Source organism: Zingiber officinale, chromosome 1A (assembly GCF_018446385.1).
Source record: "Zingiber officinale cultivar Zhangliang chromosome 1A, Zo_v1.1, whole genome shotgun sequence".
NCBI classification, from domain to species: domain Eukaryota; kingdom Viridiplantae; phylum Streptophyta; class Magnoliopsida; order Zingiberales; family Zingiberaceae; genus Zingiber; species Zingiber officinale.
This window is the reverse complement of record NC_055987.1, coordinates 160,631,876-160,651,101: the sequence shown is the minus strand read 5'-3', so window position 1 is coordinate 160,651,101 and position 19,226 is coordinate 160,631,876. Positions and strand designations below refer to the sequence as shown.

Here is a 19,226-nt window from a genome sequence, read left to right as displayed (position 1 = left end):
TCAAATTTATTTATATATTATTTTATTATTAAATAAAAATAAATGAGTTTTATATATAAAAAAAATTTAATTGGCATATGTATCTAGTTTACACTAATTAATCCTGGAATGAAGTTTTTCATCGAAAATTGCTTGCAATGAATTAAAGTAAATTTATTTGTTAATTCATTAAAAATATGATTTGATCCTTATATGTTTAGAAAATTTAGAAGACGTTTGCTACTAAACATTATCCTATTAGTAAAGGTGTCACCGTCTAATCAATCGGACACCGGACAATCTCTCATTTATTTAAGACTCTATATTAAAATACTTTAATTTAATTATTATATTTGTCCAAAATAATTTAATTTAAAATATATCTTATAAAATTCAGTGGTACATTTACTTGTCTAAAGTAATAAAATTAAACTTAAAAAAATTAAATTCCCTTACACCAATAATATTTGGGGCATGTAAAATAACGTAAAGTATATTTTTTTTTTTTTTAACAAGAATAACACTTTGGATACTTTATAAGGATGTCAAGTAGATAGGAAACTAATTTAGAAAGTAACTCAGAGAGAAATCACATAAAATTCACTGTTAAATATTAAGCTCGTGACTTAAATTTTTTGCCAAATTTGATAATCACTCAAATTTTTAAGATTACTCGTGACAATGTACAGATAGATGATATAATTAAAACAAATTCTTCTTTTTTCCTTAAACTAAACATAATATTAAGCTCGTTCTTTTTTCCTCACAGATTATTCCCAAAGCACATAAACACCTCCTTAAGCCAAATTTTCCACTTGCCACCGTTTGCTTTCCTCAATTCTTCCGACCATGCCAATAGGATATTCTTGTATTTTACTTTTCGATTGGATCGCCTACCAAAAGAGTCTGTGTTTTCGACAATCTCTCGACTGACCTCAGTCGTATGCATCCCTGTCTGCTTCATTGATGGCTGGGTATTTACGCATGGATCTCCTTTCTTTGTGCCTATTGTCTGTTCCTGAAGCCAACCAGCTGCTGGTTTTCTCAAAGGTGATAACGAACGAGCTCGCCTTACAGGGGAGTCTCGACCCCTCGTAGTATCCTCCTTCCTCACTTTCTCCAGGGCCACCATGAAGGGGTCAACGTCCTTGCACTTTGAGCTATGTCGTCGTCGAACAAATGGATTCCTGAACGTTGCTCCCGAAAGAAGGGTAGGAGAAGTGGCACAAGAGCTTGACCGCCGACAATTCCTTCCGGTGATTGTCTGAAGTCGAGGTGGGAGCTTAAGTGGCAGTAGTTTACCACTCTGGAAAAGCTCGTCAGCGAATGACAAGAGCTGCTGCTGTTGCTGCCCCAAACAAATCGATGCTTCAAATTCGAAGTCATTGCCGCCATAATTGTCCTTGAGTTCGATGGCTTCAGTAGTTGATGGATCAGTGTCTACATAGAAATACAGAGCGCTATCGAGAAAGGAGGCATTGCGACTCGGACTGTTTGGGCAAGTGTGGAAGGGTTTTAGAAGTAGACCGGGAAGAGCAGCAACTTCCATAGTAGTGCAGAAGAGAATAGTGTATCTGATGTAGCTTGAATTAATGAGGATCTAATGGAAGGGAATGGGGATTTAATGAAGTTGGGTAGCGTAATGAGGGAGTTGAGTCACCTATTTTTCATCCTCAACAGTCGGAAGAAGGACTAAAAAAAATAGGTTATGGTGGAGCAATATTATTGAATCATTTAGCACTCTGTACAGGTTGCTTTCGCTAGCAAGCTCGTCTGAAGGAATGAATAGCTTGGAAGAATGTTAATTTGTCCTTTTTAGTGAAAGTGATCCTTTAAATCTGCAGATGATACATTCGAACGCACGGGTGGGACTACTCTACGGAGCAGCATATATAGCCCAGACTTTTGAAACCTTTTTGTAAATTTTGATCGGGCATAATTTTTGATTCAATCACATGATCTTTAACCAGTCAAATCAAAACTTGTTCAAATATTTATGATATTCTTCTGAATTAACAGATTATTTTTGATATTCGCAATCAAATCAATGAAATCAATAGTTTGCGCTAAGTCCGATTACAATATCACTCTAGATAAATCACAATATCAAAATTTATCAGACAGTTAGAATGCTAATTCGACTAGTAACAGAGTTCTATGTACCGACGATAAGCAGCATGATAACTACAAACTAATGTAGGGCATGGTGACACCAGTGCCAGGGAAAGAGTTACGAGGTGGAATCAATCGAAACCAAGTACAAGGTGGACTCATCATCGACGATTGTATCATGAATCTTATTGGTAAAATCATCGGGCGGTGAAGAGGATTATTAAAAGAGGTGGTTGTATCATGAATCTTATCGGTAAAATTGTCGGGTGGCGAAGAGGATTATTAAAAGAGGAAGTGTTCTTGATTTCTTGGCAAGTACTTTGCAAACCATAGGGGATCATGGAATCTCGCTCCTCCTCTACCATCCACCTCTCACTCATCTTGTGGAAATTTAGTCCTATGACCAAACTGTCGAATCCAGCCAGGTGACCATGTTGAAAAAAGAATTATTGGAGAAGAAATAAAAAAAATTATGGGAGAAAATAATGTGTATGAGGAGGAGAATCTCTATATGGAAGAGAAGGAGAATAAAACAAAAACTCAACTTGCTTTATTCATTGGAAAAAGATACATATTTATAAACTTATTAGATAGACATTAGATTTTTTTTTATTATATTTCCATGAAACTCTTATTCTTATCATGATTGTCACCTTATCAAATTCTATCCTATCACAAACTTTCATCAAGAATTGTTACCTTATCATTCCATCTTCACAAACTTTTATCAACAACTTTTATCTCTAAAAATAAAGTTTAATTTCCAACACCCCCTCTTAAACTTGATTTTGTGACTCCAAGCAAATATCGCATCTTGATGAAGTCTTCAAATTTGAGAGGCTTAGTAAAAATGTCAGCAACTTCATCTTGAGACTTTATGTATTCCACTTGCACCTCTTTTCTTGTAATGCACTTTCTGATATAGTGATAACGCGTATCGATGTGCTTACTTCTATCATAGAAAATTGGATTCTTTGATAGTGCTATTGTAGACTTGTTATCAACTCGAATCTTAGTTTCCTCTCCTTGTGGTAAGCATAGCTCATTCAATAAATTTCTAAGCCAAATAACATGACAAACACACGAGGTCGTAGCCACGTATTCCGCTTCACAAGTAGAAAGTATAACAATATGTTGTTTCTTTGACATCCAAGTGAAAGCTATATCTCCCATAAAGAACACAAATCTCATAGTGTTTTTTCTATCATCCATATCTCCACCCCAATCACTGTCGTTATATCCTTCAAGTTTGAACTGTAAAGCAATCCAAAATCTATCGTACCTTTGATATAACGCAAAATTCTCTTAGCAATCTTAAGGTGGATGATAGTTGGATCTTCCCTGTAGCGGCTAACAAGTCCAACAGCATAAAGGATATCAGGCCTTGTGCGCGTCAAGTATTGTAAACTTCCAACCAAGCTCTTGAAAAATATTGGATCAACTTTTCCTCCTTCATCATGCTTTGATAGCTTGACTCCACATTCTACTGGGGTATTTATAGACTTACTGTTATTCATCTTGACTTTTCTAATATCTCTCTTGCATAACCTGCTTGTGAGATGAAGATTTCATTTTCCCTTTGGTTCACTTCGATGCCCAAATAGTATGTCATGAGCCTAATATCAGTTATCTCAAACTCCTTAGTCATTGCTTTTTTGAATTCTCCAAACATACTTGGTTTGCTTCATGTGAATATCAAGTTATCAACATATAGGCATATAATCAAAACATCTTTATCCTTTCTCTGAATGTATAGTGCATGTTCATAGGGATGTTTGATGAAGCCTTTCTCTTGCAAGTACTTGTCTATCTAGTTATTCCATGCCCTTGGTGCCTACTTAGGCCGTAGAGAGCCTTCTTCAATTTTAGAACATTGTCTTCTTCTCCTTTGACTTCATAACCTGATGGCTGCCGAATATAAACTTCTTATTCGAGAATTCCATTTTAAAAAATAGATTTTACATCCGTTTGATATATTCTCCACTCATTTTGGCTTGCAAAAGCAATGATTAGTCTGACAGTTTCTAATCGAGCAACAGGAGTGAATACCTCATCATAGTCAATGCCAGATCTTTGACTATAGCCTTTTGTCACCAATCTTGCTTTGTATCTTTGAACTGCTCCTTTGGCATTTTTCTTTATTTTGTACACCCACTTCACACCAATCGTCTTATGCCCTTCAGGAAGTGGAGTTAACTCCCATGTACCATTCTTCTTGACCGCATTGATTTCTTCATCCATCTCATCTTTCCACTTTTTGCTCTTTATAGCTTCTTAGAAATCTATTGGTTCACAATTCAGAAAGAGACAAAACAGAGTAATATTATCTTGATTTTCAGTTATCTCATAAATTTCCCGTAAATTTCTAAAGCGTGGTACTCTTTCACTTGAAGTTGATGTAGATGAATTTTCTTGAGTACTTGATGTTGGTGTTACCAATGAAGTAGTAGGATCCTCTCTTGTTTGCTCCACCCTTGGTTGCTTCACATTTTTTTCTTTAAAGTATGGGAATAAGTTGTAATCTTCATTTTGAGATTCTCAATTCCATTCTTCTTCTTCATTAAATACAACATCCCGGCTGATAATTATCTTCCCAGTATCTAGATTGTATAGCTTATACACTTTTGAATTAGTATTATAGCTAATAAAAATAAACTTCTTATTTTTATCTGTTGGAACCCCAAGGTTGTTTTGGTGTGATCAACAAGTTAAGTTAGGTCCTGTTTGTTTCTAACCTTGTGTCTAAGTGTGCAGGAGCTTAGGAACACAGGTAGTCGAGCGGAAGACGCAGCTAGCGAGAAGGATGGCAGTCCGAGGGACGAGGTGCTGCGGAAGAGTACCTCGGTGGACGAGAAGGAAGCGTGCGGTGGTTCCGAGGGGCGAAAGCTGGAGCGGAAGATTGCTAGAGGAGTAAGAGACGCAGCTAGCGAGAAGGTCGGCACGCGGTGCGACCAAGGGACGAAGACTGCGGATGAGTACGCTGGTGGATGAGAAGGAAACACGCAACGATTCTAAGGTACGAGAAGCCGGAGCGGAAGGCTGCTCGAGAAGATCGGAAGTTGGGTTCGGGTGAGCCCTTTTCCGGATGGCAGAGATCACCCAAGCGAGCGGATCCAGAGGAGAAGAACCGGACCAAGGTGGGACTGAACCAGAGAAGAAGTCCCGGACGAAAAAGTTAACAACTGTTGACTTTGGGCTCTAGGGCGCCCGGAGCCCTCCGGGGCGCCCTGAGCAGTAAAATTGACCAGATCGAGTTTTGACTCGATCTGAACGTTGGATGATAAGTTTTATCCCCCCCAGGATGCCCGGAACCCTTCCAGGCGCCTCGACCAAGGCTATAAATATAGCCTTGGTCCAGAAGCTTTTCAATGAACTCAAAATTGTAATTCCAAACACTTGTGCGCTTCTGTTCTAGTTTAGCTTCTGTTTTCTGCGCTACATTGCTGTACGAGGCTTCTCCGTCTGAAGGAGATTTTTAGTGAGCTTAATCTTCCTTGGATTAACAACCACATCGGTTATAACCAAGTAAACCTTTTGTGCCTCGCTTTTTCTTTATGCTTTTAATTTATCAGCTTACTTTATTATTTATGCAAGTGTTAGTTTAAAGAGTTCGAGGAGGGTTGTCTTTTTGTGTTTGCAGGATATCCAACAACCCCCTCATAGTCAGCCGCAACGATCCTACAAGTGGTATCAGAGCCAAATTCGCCTCAGAAGGACTAACCGCCGTCTGAAGCAACAAAACGATGGCCGGAGCTAGCGAATATCCACCAGCATTCAAGGGGGAGTTTTCTTCATGGAAGAAACAAATGGAGGTATATCTTAATTCTGATGTTGGTATTTCTTTCATATTAAAATCTGGCTATGAAGCACCAAAGACAACGAATGGAGAAGAACTCGATCTACGCCTCTGGAACAAGAAGCGATGTGACGAGTTTATGGCAAACGGGTGAGCTGAATTCCATCTTCTAACCGTAATACGAAAAGAAGATCTCGATAGAGTCGGAGAGTACAAAAATGTAAAAGAACTTTGGGAAAAGTTCTTGAAGATCTATGAAGAACCAGCCAATGTCGAGGATGAATCCAACACCGATTCAATGCCAGAACAGTCCGAGAATAAGGAAACTGTCGAGATAGTCGATCTCCATCCCGAGGACACAGAAAGCTCATCCCAAGTGAGCATCAATGAAGGGGGAGAGATATTGGAAGAAAGCAACTCAACAGGGGAGAATCAACGACTGACGAGGTAAGTAAGGTATGACCTCTACCCTCTGAACAACTGGTTCAATTAATCAAATTACATGAAAATTTTTGCAAATAAAAAATTGAATCATCAGAAAAAAATTTCGAATTACAAAATGTTTTGACGAAAGATTCTTGCGAATCACAAAGTATTTTTTCGAAAACTTTTTCCGAATCTAAAAATTTTCCCGAAGTACAAATTATCTCGTTGAAAGAGTTTTTCGAATCGCAAAATGATTTGACAAAAGAATCTTACAAATTTCGAAACATTTTTTCGAACAAAGTTTGCAAATTAGAGATATTATCGAAAGAGTTTTTTGGAGTAGTAAATCTATTATCCACAGATTGTTGCAAATTTATGTTGTCAAAATACTTTTGCAAATTACAAAATATTTTGTCGAAGGAAGTTTGCAAATCAGAAGTATTGTTGAAAAACTTTATCAAGTTTATATTATTGAAGTATCTTTGCAAATTAGGAATTCAAAATACAATAGAAAATGACATGTTACAATTTGCACAAATTTCTACATGCTCAAAGTTTCTTGCTTCAAAGTTAAGAAATTATGATAAATTAAAATGGAAATTTAAAATTTTCTGATAAAAGCATTAGAATATATAAATAAATAAATAAATGCATAGAAAATTTCTTTTAATGTTATCAATTCTCTTAAATTTTCTTGCATAAACTTTTCAGCTTAGAAAGTTTTTTGATGACAAATACTTGAAATTTTTTTTTCAAAAGTTATTTCTTGACTCAGAAATTTTCCTTGACTTGGAAATATTTTCCTTGAAAATCATTGATATATATTTTCATTATATTAACCCTTAGATTCTTGTTGTACCCCATTTTTATTGTGATCAAAGGGGGAGAAGGGGAAGTATAAGTCTAGGGGGAGGTAGCAAATTGAAAATTAAAATTTGGAATGGTTGAAATTTAATTTTTTCTATCATGTTGCATGTTATTGCAATAAATTTTTAATTTCATATCTATTTTTGACCCTAGCTTAACTTGGGTTGATCACACCAAAAAGGAGGAGATTGTTGGAACCCCAAGGTTGTTTTGGTGTGATCAATAAGTTAAGTTAGACCCTGTTTGTTTCTAACCTTGTGTCTAAGTGTGCAGGAGCTTAAGAACACATGTAGTCGAGCGGAAGACGCAGTTAGCGAGAAGGACGGCAGTCCGAGGGACGAGGTGCTGCGGAAGCGTGCGGTGGTTCCGAGGGACGAAAGCCGGAGCGGAAGATTGCTCGAGGAGCAAGAGACGTAGCTAGCGAGAAGGTCGGCATGCGGTGTGACCGAGGGACAAAGACTGCGGATGAGTACGCTGGTGGACGAGAAGGAAACACGCAATGATTCCGAGGGATGAGAAGCCGAGCGGAAGGCTGCTCGAGAAGACCGGAAGTTGGGTTCGGGTGAGCCCTTTTCCGGATGGTAGAGATCACCCAAGCGAGCGGATCCGGAGGAGAAGAACCGGATCGAGGCGGGACTGAACCAGAGAAGAAGTCCCGGACGAAAAAGTCAACAACTGTTGACTTTGGGCTCCGGGGCGCCCAGAGCAGTCCGGGGCGCCCGGAGCAGTCCGGGGCGCCCTGAGCAGTAAAATTGAGCAGATCGAGTTTTGACTTGATCTGAACGTTGGGGGATAAGTTTTATCCCCCCTAGGGCGCCCGGAACCCTTCCAGGCGCCCGGAACCCTTCCAGGCGCCCCGACCAAGGCTATAAATATAGTCTTGGTCCAGAAACTTTTCAATGAACTCAAAATTGTAATTCCAAATACTTGTGCGCTTCTGTTCTAGTTTAGCTTCTGTTTTCTGCGCTACATTGCTGTACGAGGCTTCTCCGCCTGAAGGAGATTTTTAGTGAGCTTAATCTTCCTTGGATTAACAACCACATCGGTTGTAACCATGTAAACCTTTTGTGCCTCGCTTTTTCTTTATGCTTTTAATTTATCAGCTTACTTTATTATTTATGCAAGTGTTAGTTTAAAGAGTTCGAGGAGGGTTTGTCTTTTTGTGTTAGCAGGATATCCAACAACCCCCTCCTAGCCGGCCGCAACGATCCTACTTTATCATCCAGTTTGCTTCTTGCTTCATCAGGCACATAAACGTGAGCTATACTCCCAAAAACTCTTAGATGAGAAATTCCATTTTTCCTTCCGCTCCATGCTTCTTGTGGTGTCTTGCCCCACACACTCCTTGTTGATGATCGGTTGGATAAGTATACTGTACATACAACCGCTTCTACCCACAGTTCCTTTGGTAGCCTCTTACTTTTGAGAGTGCTCCTTGCCATGTCAAGGATGGTTCGATTCTTTCTTTGCGCCACTCCATTTTATTGAGGGGATCTTGGAACCATCAAGGGTCGTCGTATTCTGTTGGCTTCACAAAATTCTTGAAAGTCCTTTGAGGTAAATTCTCTTCCTCGATCAGAACGCATAACTTTGATCTCGAGACCGCTCTCCTTTTCTACGATAGCTTTAAATTTCTTGAATATACCGAAGACCTCCGATTTTTGCTTCAAGAAGTATATCCAAGTTTTCTGAGAAAAGTCATCTATCAAAAGAATGAAATAATTACTCTTACCAAGTGAACTTGGTTTTATCGGGCTGCAAACATTCGTGTGTATAAGTTTAAGTGACTTTTTAGCTCTTGAATTTGACTCCTTTGGAAAACCTCTTTTAAATTGCTTCCCACATAGACATGCTTCACATAATTGATCAGGATGTTTGATGCATGGTAGTCCTCTTACTATCTCCTTCTTTGAAAGAAATTCTAGTCCTCCAAAATCGAAATGCCCAAATCGAAGATGTCATAGCCAAGTGATACCTTTATAATAAGCTTTGAGACAATTGATAATATCATTTTGAATATTAAGCAAGAACATTCTATTTCTTGACATAGGTACTTTAGCAATTAAGCAACCAATATCATCTTTCAAGATAAGGATATTATCTTTTAGATGAATATCATATCCTTTTTCCAAGAGTTGTCCTAAGCTCAAAATGTTACTCTTCATATTTGGCATAAAAAAAAATATTTGAGATAAATTCATGCTTTCCATTCTTCAAACGGATGAGAATATTACCTTTGCCTTTCACCTCAATCTTTGATTCATCTCCGAAGGATATATTACCACCAACTGATTCATCAAGCTCTACGAACATGTTCCTTTTCCTACACATATGGTTGCTTGCACCAGTGTCGAGATACCAAATTGTATGTACGCCTCTTTCATTATCTTTATATGCTAGCAGTAGAGTGACATTTTCTTCTTTCCTTTCTTCTATATAGTTTGCTCTTTCATATACTTTGTTCTTGGGCGATCTATACTCTTTAGCATAATGCCCAAATTTGTCACAATTGTAGCACTTAACTTGAGATGTATCATACCTCGAGTTTGTGTACTCTCTTCCATGTCCTCTTGTTGAATGTTCTCCTCTTTCATTATTGTTGTTGGAAACCCATCCTTTCTCATTAGGACGGCCTCGCCCAGATCCATGACCTCTTCCACGTTGACTTTTATTGTTATTGAAGCTTTCATCTTTCTTTGTCGGTTGAAGAGACATCTTTAGGAGTTGTTGAGTAATTTCTTTATTTATCTTCTTCTTTCCTTCATGGGCTTGTAATGAACTCAGGAGTTGCTCTATTATCATGGCTTGTAGATCCTTGGTCTTTTCTATGATGGTTGTAATGCTATCAAATTTTGAATCCAGTGATCGAAGAATTTTCTCAATGATAGTTACTTCTTCTAGTTTCTCATCATTTCTCTTTAGTTGATTGAAAATGGTAGAGACTCTAAAAAAGTAATCGGATACCAATTCGCCTTCCTTTATACAAAGAGCATCAAATTGTCCTTAATGTTTGAAGTGTTACCTTTTTTACCTTTTCTTCTCCTTGATATGAGACTTGGAGCTTTTCCCATACTTGTTTGACCGAAGTAGCATTTGAGATTTTCTTAAAACCGTCCTCATCTAAAGTTTGATAAATAAGGAAGAGAGCTTTTTTGTCTCTTTCTTAAATCTCTTAGACTGTCTTTTTCAATTGAAGATAGTATCGAGTTATCATGTGGCTTAACGTAGCCTTTTTCTATAATCTCCCAAACATCATGAGCTCCAAGAAGTGCCTTCATCTTGATATTCCAATTATCATAATTACTCGCCTTGAGTCTTGGAACTTGGAAGGGAACCATACCTTCATTAGACATGACTCTGATACCACTTTATTAGAAAAAGAATTATTATAGAAGAAATAAAAGAAATTATGGGAGAAAATAATGTGGAAGAGGAGAAGAATCTCTACGTGAAAGAGAAGAAGAATAAAACAAAAATTCAACTTACTTCATTCATTGAAAAAAAGTACATATTTATACACTTATTAGATAAACACTAGATTTTTTTTTATTCTATCTTCATGAAACTCTTATTTTTATCATTGTCACCTCATCAAATTCTATCATATCACAAACTTTCATCAAAAATTATCACCTCATCATTTATCTTCACAAACTTTATCAACAACTTCTATCTTTAAAAATAAAGTTTAATTTCCAACAAGCCACTCCATTGGCCTCCACGTTCAATAGACTCGCAAGCTTCATCAGGTCAAGCTCTCCGCCAAGGAGATCACCATGGCAGAGTCTCGCCATGTACTTGAGGTCGTAAAGTCTTCCGTTGAAAATACTACTCGCAGCCGCTATGAACTCGCTCAGCGTCTCCGGTAGCGGCTTTCCACTGGTCACGTAGGGGCTGTGGAATGTCACAAATGAACCGTTGTGGTGGTGGTGGCCGAACGACTTCTCTCGGAGCAGAGCGGCACAACGAACAGAAGAAACACCCTCACGTCGGTTTCTCTATAGGTTGATGCCGCTGTTCTTCAACATGCGCATGGGCTCCGGCGAGCAATAATCCACGTCGGGGTCAAAATCAGAAAAATTGATCTGCCATGCCACGCGGGGCATTGGCTGGTTGACGATAGCATAAAAAAGGGCGATGCCAAGCTGGATGATGCGTAGATTGTCGACGTTGTACTTGCGGTCGGAATATCTCTCCACCTCGGAGGCGTGGCGAGAGGTGAAGCGCAGGAATCCAGAGAACTCGGTGTCCAAGGCGACGATTGGGAAGATGGGGCGGAGAAGGGCAATCAAGTCAAATTACTCTAACAAGTTCTCTTCCCACACCTCGATGACTGGCATCGTTGCTTGCGTAGTCTTTGTCTATTGGCATTGCGGAGACAGTTATTTATGAAAAATGACATGTAAAAGAAAAATCTCACGAGACATATTAAAATAAAAATAATAGACTACTAATTTATGTGCCTATTTCTTAAATTTTATCTAATATTTTTCCCATCCGAGTATCATTACTCATTATTTCTATAGATTGATTCTACAAATTAGTTGCAGAATAATAGAAAATAACAGTTCTTACTGCCAATTGGTTGTGGAATAATAGGAAATTACAGTTCCACAAAATATTTTCTATATATCAAATTTAATATATTTGATTGATTGCCCCCAAACAAAAGGTTTACTGAATCTTCCATCTAATCGAACGTCTTATTAGTTAAGAAAAAATAGTGATCAATCAAATCATTTAATAATTAAAAAAATCTGCTACTATTTATTATTTATTGGCAATTTCGAGCTTAAACCTGAATTATAATCAACCTCAAGTCATATCTAGCAATGAATTAACTGAACTCGTAGCAATCTTTGAACATTTTGAGCTCCAGACCATTATAAAACCTTTAGTACCTTTTCATTTCTTGTGAATTTTGTCTTCATATAACAAATGAAATAATACAATGTTCAAGGATTATAATTAATTCTTTAATTGAAGATATTCTACATTTTTTAGGAGTAATTAATGGTAAATGCCCTTTCACTCACATAAATAATTAAACTTCATTGAATAGGAATGAATTTGATGAAGACTAATATGTTCTATTTCTGAATTTTAAATATTGCACGGCCTTATTCTTTGCTGAATCTGAATATTATGATATCGAATAAACAAAACCAATGGATGCCCTTCAGTTGACAAGTTAAAAGGACTGAGATTAAAGAAGTACACAACGCTAGAAAGCCATTCATGTGGAAATTGTACAATGACAATAACAAGTACCAAATAGACTGATTGAATACATGAATATCGCGATATTGAGGATCGAGGCTTCACCATTAAGAATACTCACACTTGCAACTGCAGCTCCTTAGCAGCACGAGCCTCTGCTTCGAGTGTGGGTTGCCAAAGAATCGTAGTTTCAGCCAAAAGTGAGATCACCACATAGGGGTCCATGTTTGAAGCTGGCCGACGATCCTCCAAGTATCCTGAAATTATTCGAAACCAAGTCGAAGATGGAACTCTTCTTCCAAACTTATATGACATGCATGATCTTGACAAAGAAAAGGCAGGCATGGAAAAATGAGAACAAACCTTTGCCTTGCTTTTCAGTTTCACGTCCCACGCGAATGGAGCAACCACGATTCGCGACTCCCTGTTACAAAGTTCTTACTGAACATTCTAAGCATTCAAAATAGGCAAAATCAAAGAAAAATGTGAAGTAAGTTTTCAGTTATGTACCCAGGAAAAGGTGTTTATGCTCGCTGTCTCATGTTTCCCGGTCAACCTCCTTTCATTACCTTCTCCATATGCACTGATGTGCTCCTTGTGCCTGAGCGACAGGTTGAGGATTGCCTTCTTTATTACTTCAAAGCCACCTTCTTCTCTCATGCTCTTGGTGCTGCATTACCAAGCATCTAAATCAAGTCAATCAGATGAACATATTGACAATTTTAACAAAAAACATATTTGTCGGAAAGAAGAACTATGATACAATTTTTTTCAAAAGACTTAACTCCACATGGACCTCTTACCTGTAATTCGTGTGGCATCCGGCACCATTCCAGTCACCCTAACCGCATTACGAACAACTCAAAATTATTTCTGATATATCCGCACATAAAAGTCAATGCATTTCGAACAAAGAATGCAAGTACCTCAATTGGTTTTGGATCAAGAGTAAGAACAACTCCTGCTTGCTCAGTAATTCTCTAGATATGGCAAAAACATAATCATTAAGTGAAAAAAAGGACTTGAACACCAAGAATTCTTGATCGTAAATAATCATCATATCTTATGTTAAAAAACTGAGAAAAAATTGAAACAAAAATGATCTCGAATAACTTGAGTGATCAGGATCTCATCGTTTCAAACAAGTACTTCCTTTCTGAATATGTAGCAGTAACAAATATCAAGATGCTAAATGGAGATTAAGCTGTGGTTTTTGCACCAACACATGTAACATTCAAGCATTTTATAGAAAAGAGATCTCTAAGATAAATAGACAATACAAATTTCATGAAAGATTAAGGAAAACAATAAAATGTTGCTCAATCTTTCCTTCTGTTTTGAGATTGGGGAGAGAAAAAAACATTACCTCAAGAATGTATCTTGAAGCCCATATGTGATCCCCTGCTTCAATTCCGACGCTGGGTCCAACTTGGTACTCCCACTGCATAAATACATCTTCCGTTATCTATCTATTGAAGTTGAGAAAGCCTCAAATATATCTGAAGAAAGAACATCATAGACCATGATACAATTTCTATCCTAACAGTGAAACTTCTGAAAAATACCAATTGTCATTTGAGAAATCGTACATTAATATGGAACCATCTACCAAATAGTATACTGAGGAAAGCAAGATATTATTTTAATAGAATTAGTGTTTCAGTAATGTCAAAATTTTAGGAGATCAACATATGAATGAAATAAAGATCAGTATTGCACTCAAGAAACAGAAGGAAACAATACCTGGCCAGGCATAACCTCCCCATTAGTTCCACTTATGTTGATTCCAGCATACAGACATGCCTTGTAATGAGCATCTGAGATATCACGACCAAACGTCTTATCAGCACCTACCGCACAGTAGTAAGGCCCCTGCGATATTATATTGTCTATGATTATTAACGTGTTAGAAACCAAGAAGTGTAACATAGAGGATGTATCAGTTTTTCTCGTGTTTTTATCCCTCTTTTGATGGGCAAATTAAGGAATAACTAGAATAATTGTGATAGTGTAGCTCCTCCTTTCATTCTCATCTTCTTGACATAATTCAAGTGGTTGCCAGGAAAATGAAAAATAAGTTACCTGAGGGCCAGGATAGCCTCCCACAGGCCAGCCAAGAGGCCACTTCACGTTAGTTTGAAGTAAGGTGTACTCTTGCTCGATACCATACCTACAAGTATTGTACAGTATTATAAAGAAAACATCTTAGTTTGGCAAATTGAAAACAAGACGGATCTATTACACAACTGCACAAGAAAAGGAACTGGTGGTCTCAAGACAACTATGCTTTATCTTACCAAGGAACTTCGTCAATGACCTTTTGGTCACTGAATATCTGCGCAGCTCTGTGTCTCTTGTTGGTAGGGATAGGCTCTCCACTTGGAGTATATGAATCACAAATTACCTTCATAACAAACATGTGTCAATGCTCAAGAAGTAATTAGTGTAAGTTCGAAACTTTTTAACTTTTTGCTTGTTTGTTTGAGATCAGAAAATTTGTACCAGCAGAATATACTAACCAATATATTGTTTCCTCCTCGAAATGGATCCTTAAAAATAGCTTGAGGACTGTTGATAAAAGTAATAGCTTAGAACAAAGGAAACTGAGAACTTTCATTTTGCAATCTTGATAGAGACAAAACATAAAGACTAAGCATTATCTATCTTACTATAGAATAACTTCACTATCTTCTCCGGGAGCTTGACCAGTGCTTGATCCATCATAGTTCCATTTTGGCAACTCAGATGGGTGTTCCACAGGACTTGATATAGTCTGACCATGTTTAAAAACTGTTAACAAACATGAGAAAAATATTTTTCTACAGGTCTCTGCTTGATTGCTCTTATAGAAACAGCCAAAATAGATGTTAAAAAACACATACCCTTGATTTGCTTCGGAGGTCAATACCAGTTCCTCCGATCCTAGTTGAAGTTGAGAAAGATTTTATTACATCCAATACCCACATAATATCAGGTATCCAAAATAAGTTCTGTCATATATAGAATAAGTTGTGCTTTAAATTAAATTAGGCTTAAGTTAGTGACAACTATATGGAGCTTATCCTCCATTGAACTTTAAGCAAGACTAAACTGCAGGTATAATTCATACTGTTATTCATTACGTTAACAATTTTTTTTTGGTGCTAAAATAAAACTTGATGTAATAGAAAAAACAAGTAACTGAGCTAAGATTTTGCATTCTATTATTCTTTCAAAGTCACGTTACTTCATCTTATAGACTAGTTCTATAAGGTTCAGAAATTATGAACAGAGATGCTTGTGGCATACCAGATGTATTCAGCGATGATTTTATCAGTGTAAGGTTTTGTGTCCAGATTAAGTAAGTACTCCAACCTAGGCACAACACCATTTTCAGACTTTACAGCGAGCACTTTGAATGCAGAAATGCATCTTCTAGTTTTAGGTCTTTGAGCATTTAACATTGAAGAATTCCACATCTTTGATGTTAGCATGGACCCTGCCTGAAATGATTTGCCTGGAAAATCCATTTTGCATTGCATGGGAGACACCATCATTTTAGCCATGTTGCCTTTCTGCTACCCTCGCAGACCTTCCAATACAAGCAATCAATACAAGGGAAGAACATCAAAATCAGAAACCCATATTTGATCAGAATATATGCTATAGTAATTTCCTTTTGGCGTATCCTATTCATATTAGAAAAAAGAAGCCCTTGTTCTTCATCTTCTCTTAAAAACACATGTTTTGAAATGAAATAGCTTGATGTTCCATAGAGTAAAAGTCAAATCTTGAAACAGATATGGTTTGGCTGTATAGCATAACCAAATAGAAACATGAAATGGTCAAAGCATCAAATACTATCACTGGAATTGGATCCTCTCACAAACCATAATCCCAATGATTCCAGTTTCTTCAAAAAGTCAACTCGGTAATTTCCTCTTTCTCTCCTTGCACTATACTCCCTTGGGTTTAAAGAAAAGAAGATAAGACTCCCAAAAGGGAATATAAACACCAAAAAGAAAATAACTGCCGAGATATGTTTTATCCTAGAGTTTCAAACACAATAAATCCAGAAAGAAAAAAATAGGTTTAAAAGATAAAAAGTACAATGAAAAAGTCATTGGACCATGCATGCTACTCACATGCACACAATGAGTACAACCGGTAACACAAGGAGGCAATATTAGAATGCCATAAAATTGCTAAAAGAAACCGGAAATCGGTAACATAAACTGCATAGCTAATGAAATGGTTGCAGTAGTGAGAGGAGGCATGCTTACCAGAGAGAGAAGCAGGGTTGGGCAGTGAGCCTGCAAGTGAGAAAGATGGAGGGAGGAGAAGGCAATCCTTGTGCAGAAAAGGAGGCAAAGTTGTTTATATTGGAAAACAATTGACTGGCTAAAATAGTGTAGAGGAACATGGTTTGGCTTTTGCAGAGCAGATAGGGTTGGATTCTTGGGTGGTCGAGAGTTGGCCCCTGCGTTTTGGGGACAACATGAAGCCATATCTAGATAACGTTGACCACATCTTGCCTTCTCTCTATTCTTGATCATGTTCAAGTTAATAATTGCAGTTTGTAATAATTACTTATTTTTTTTTGGCAAGTTACCATATGCCAAATGGATTGGACATACAGCATGTCGATGCCACATTACTACTATTTGACTTCGATGGCAGAGAGAATTATAATAAAACTAGAAATTGAATTAATTTTATTGTCGTTTCCATGAGGGCTTTTTGGTTTTTATATCCGCAATGAAAAGAGTTGATCCATACTATGGCACGCAGAGATATGCACATACGGCGGCTTAGAAGTTCAGATCATGTCCCCATTTGGAGGAACTCATTTTATAATATAAACGGCATAATTATTTTGCAACCGATCCAATACAAATTAAATCTGTTTGCTCCATTCTATTTCTGCGCAGCCTTTTTGTTCTAATGTTCTTGTGCGAATGGACATTCAATTCATTTCGATACATTGCAAACAAGAAAACTTGGCAGTTAGGAACTTAGGATGTGATGGAGGCAAGAGATCGATGGAGCAGAGTAGAAAGAATGAAAACTGCATCCGTCGAAGCCGACCGCGGCGCCGCCTCCCCGATCATTGGCGGCTATGCCTACGCCAGCGATACTCACACGGGGATCCTGAACGAGACGGCGATGGTGCTGTTGTTCCGCAGCATCAATTGGGGCCCACACGTCATCTGCGTGGCGGCCTGCGTGTGCTGGCGTCTCCGGGCGGTGGCCAACCGAGGAAGGCCCCCTGGGTGGAGATTGGCATTCCCTCGCCAAGCTCTTCTTTTTCTGCTGCGGGTGCGCGATGACGATGACCATGTAGCGATTTGAGATTAGTTGGCGTTGTCTTCCCTCTGCTGCTCTCTTTAATTCAGCAGCTCTGTTTGTTATACGACCTTCTTGAGTGAATGAGAAACTTAGTTCAGAGTAATGGCGGGTTCTTACTATATTTCAGAGCTCGAATTTGGCGTCTTTGCTTGTTTATCTCATCTGCGGTATTAGTAGCAGCTATTGTTTGCTTTTAGGGTGTGACTTCGCTGATGAAGTGACTAATATTTGGAACAATATTTTGCTGAACTATGAAAACTCTCGTAGATTTTGTCACAGCAGGATCGAATTTCCGTAGAATAATTTCTTGGAAATAAAATCCCTTCATCCAAAAGATCGCTCGATCAGCATCATTTACTTCTTTGCTGCATGTTGGCTGCGCATGACAGTGAAATCACTCGTTGTCGAGCATTGGATCGTTCGGTTGAGAAGGTCGATATTTATCGTATGTGTATGTTATACTCGACTGTCAAATTTCGAGTTGTCTTTTATTGTCATAATTGTTCTAATAAATTTATTATAGAATTTTAAAATTAAAAAATTTATTATAAACCTTTTTAAAGTCCTAACAAATTTATCATATAAAGTTAAACTCGTATTCAAAATCTTTGAGAAAGGTTTCCTCTTATTTTTTTTTTTTTTAAAATTGGCACAAGATACCTAATTTTTTAAATCGAATAATCTTGGGTTTGTTAGTGTAAGTACTTATATGTCAATATATTTCTTATGTATTTTATGGATAACTATTTCATAAAGACAAGTATTTATCATTAATTATTTATTTTTCTGTATATATATGATTAATGATAAAATCTTATATATTAATGGATATATTAATATAAAAATAGTTCTTTATCAAATAGATATCTAGAGGGGACATGAATATCTAAATCAATGCTAAGTAGACTAGGTCGAGATAGACTAAGGAATAAATATTCAAGTTGTATTTGGGGGTGTCTTGAGTTTAGAGGTACACTGGATACGACTCGATTAAGAGGAGACCACATATTAAGCATCATTATCTTTCCTCTTATGAACGAGTGTAATTGATTTTTTGACTTGAGACCTTCATTTATTCTATGCATGGAGTTATATATTTTGTCGTCGTTAAAAGCAATCTTTATGGATTGTGATTAATACGGTAGTTGGGTGTATGCCAAAGTGTAGAGAGAATAGTGTTGAGTTAATAGAGGATTCATCACTCTCTTGGATTAGGAGTTAAGATCCTGACCGCTTAATAGAGATATTAGTGACTCAAAATCTATAGCCATGGGAGGAATGATTTAATCATTTAAGAGGAGTCTATTATATCTTGGAAATCAAGTAAAATAATTAATTTGGTGATGACGCATAATGTACCGAATTAATTGGGATGCAGGTTTAGATGAAGAGATTAAATTACACAGTAATCAGTTCATTGTAGTTTATAGTTTATGACCAATATTAATTTTATCGCATTAGGTGACTAAAAATTATTGTTAGATAGTTACCTTAGTCT

The 19,226-nt window shown here is 37.3% G+C and overlaps 1 protein-coding gene across 1 annotated transcript; it reads right to left on the bottom strand.

Annotated features, from left to right (window-relative positions):
• Window positions 1-12,386: 12,386 nt before the first annotated feature.
• On the bottom strand, window positions 12,387-16,815 carry LOC122038192 (glutamine synthetase leaf isozyme, chloroplastic-like). The gene is made up of 14 exons (XM_042597826.1): window positions 16,663-16,815; window positions 15,689-15,971; window positions 15,283-15,322; window positions 15,070-15,173; window positions 14,920-14,968; window positions 14,698-14,804; window positions 14,483-14,570; window positions 14,144-14,272; window positions 13,767-13,841; window positions 13,327-13,380; window positions 13,204-13,241; window positions 12,911-13,070; window positions 12,764-12,824; window positions 12,387-12,657 (listed from the first exon to the last, which is right to left on the bottom strand). Exons 2-14 carry the CDS (start codon window positions 15,943-15,945, stop codon window positions 12,518-12,520), a joined length of 1,302 nt encoding a protein of 433 aa, XP_042453760.1. The 5' UTR covers window positions 15,946-15,971; window positions 16,663-16,815; the 3' UTR covers window positions 12,387-12,517.
• Window positions 16,816-19,226: the final 2,411 nt, after the last annotated feature.

What these genes read in the sequence shown, in the direction of transcription:
- LOC122038192 (XM_042597826.1), bottom strand. Translation starts at nt 15,945, where the DNA reads ATGGCTAAAATGATGGTGTCTCCCATGCAATGCAAAATGGATTTTCCA. An exon ending in GTCATTGACGAAGTTCCTTG is followed by an intron (nt 14,571 to 14,697) that starts GTAAGATAAAGC and finishes CAATACTTGTAG; the next exon opens with GTATGGTATCGAGCAAGAGT. An exon ending in GGATGCCACACGAATTACAG is followed by an intron (nt 13,071 to 13,203) that starts GTAAGAGGTCCA and finishes TTGGTAATGCAG; the next exon opens with CACCAAGAGCATGAGAGAAG.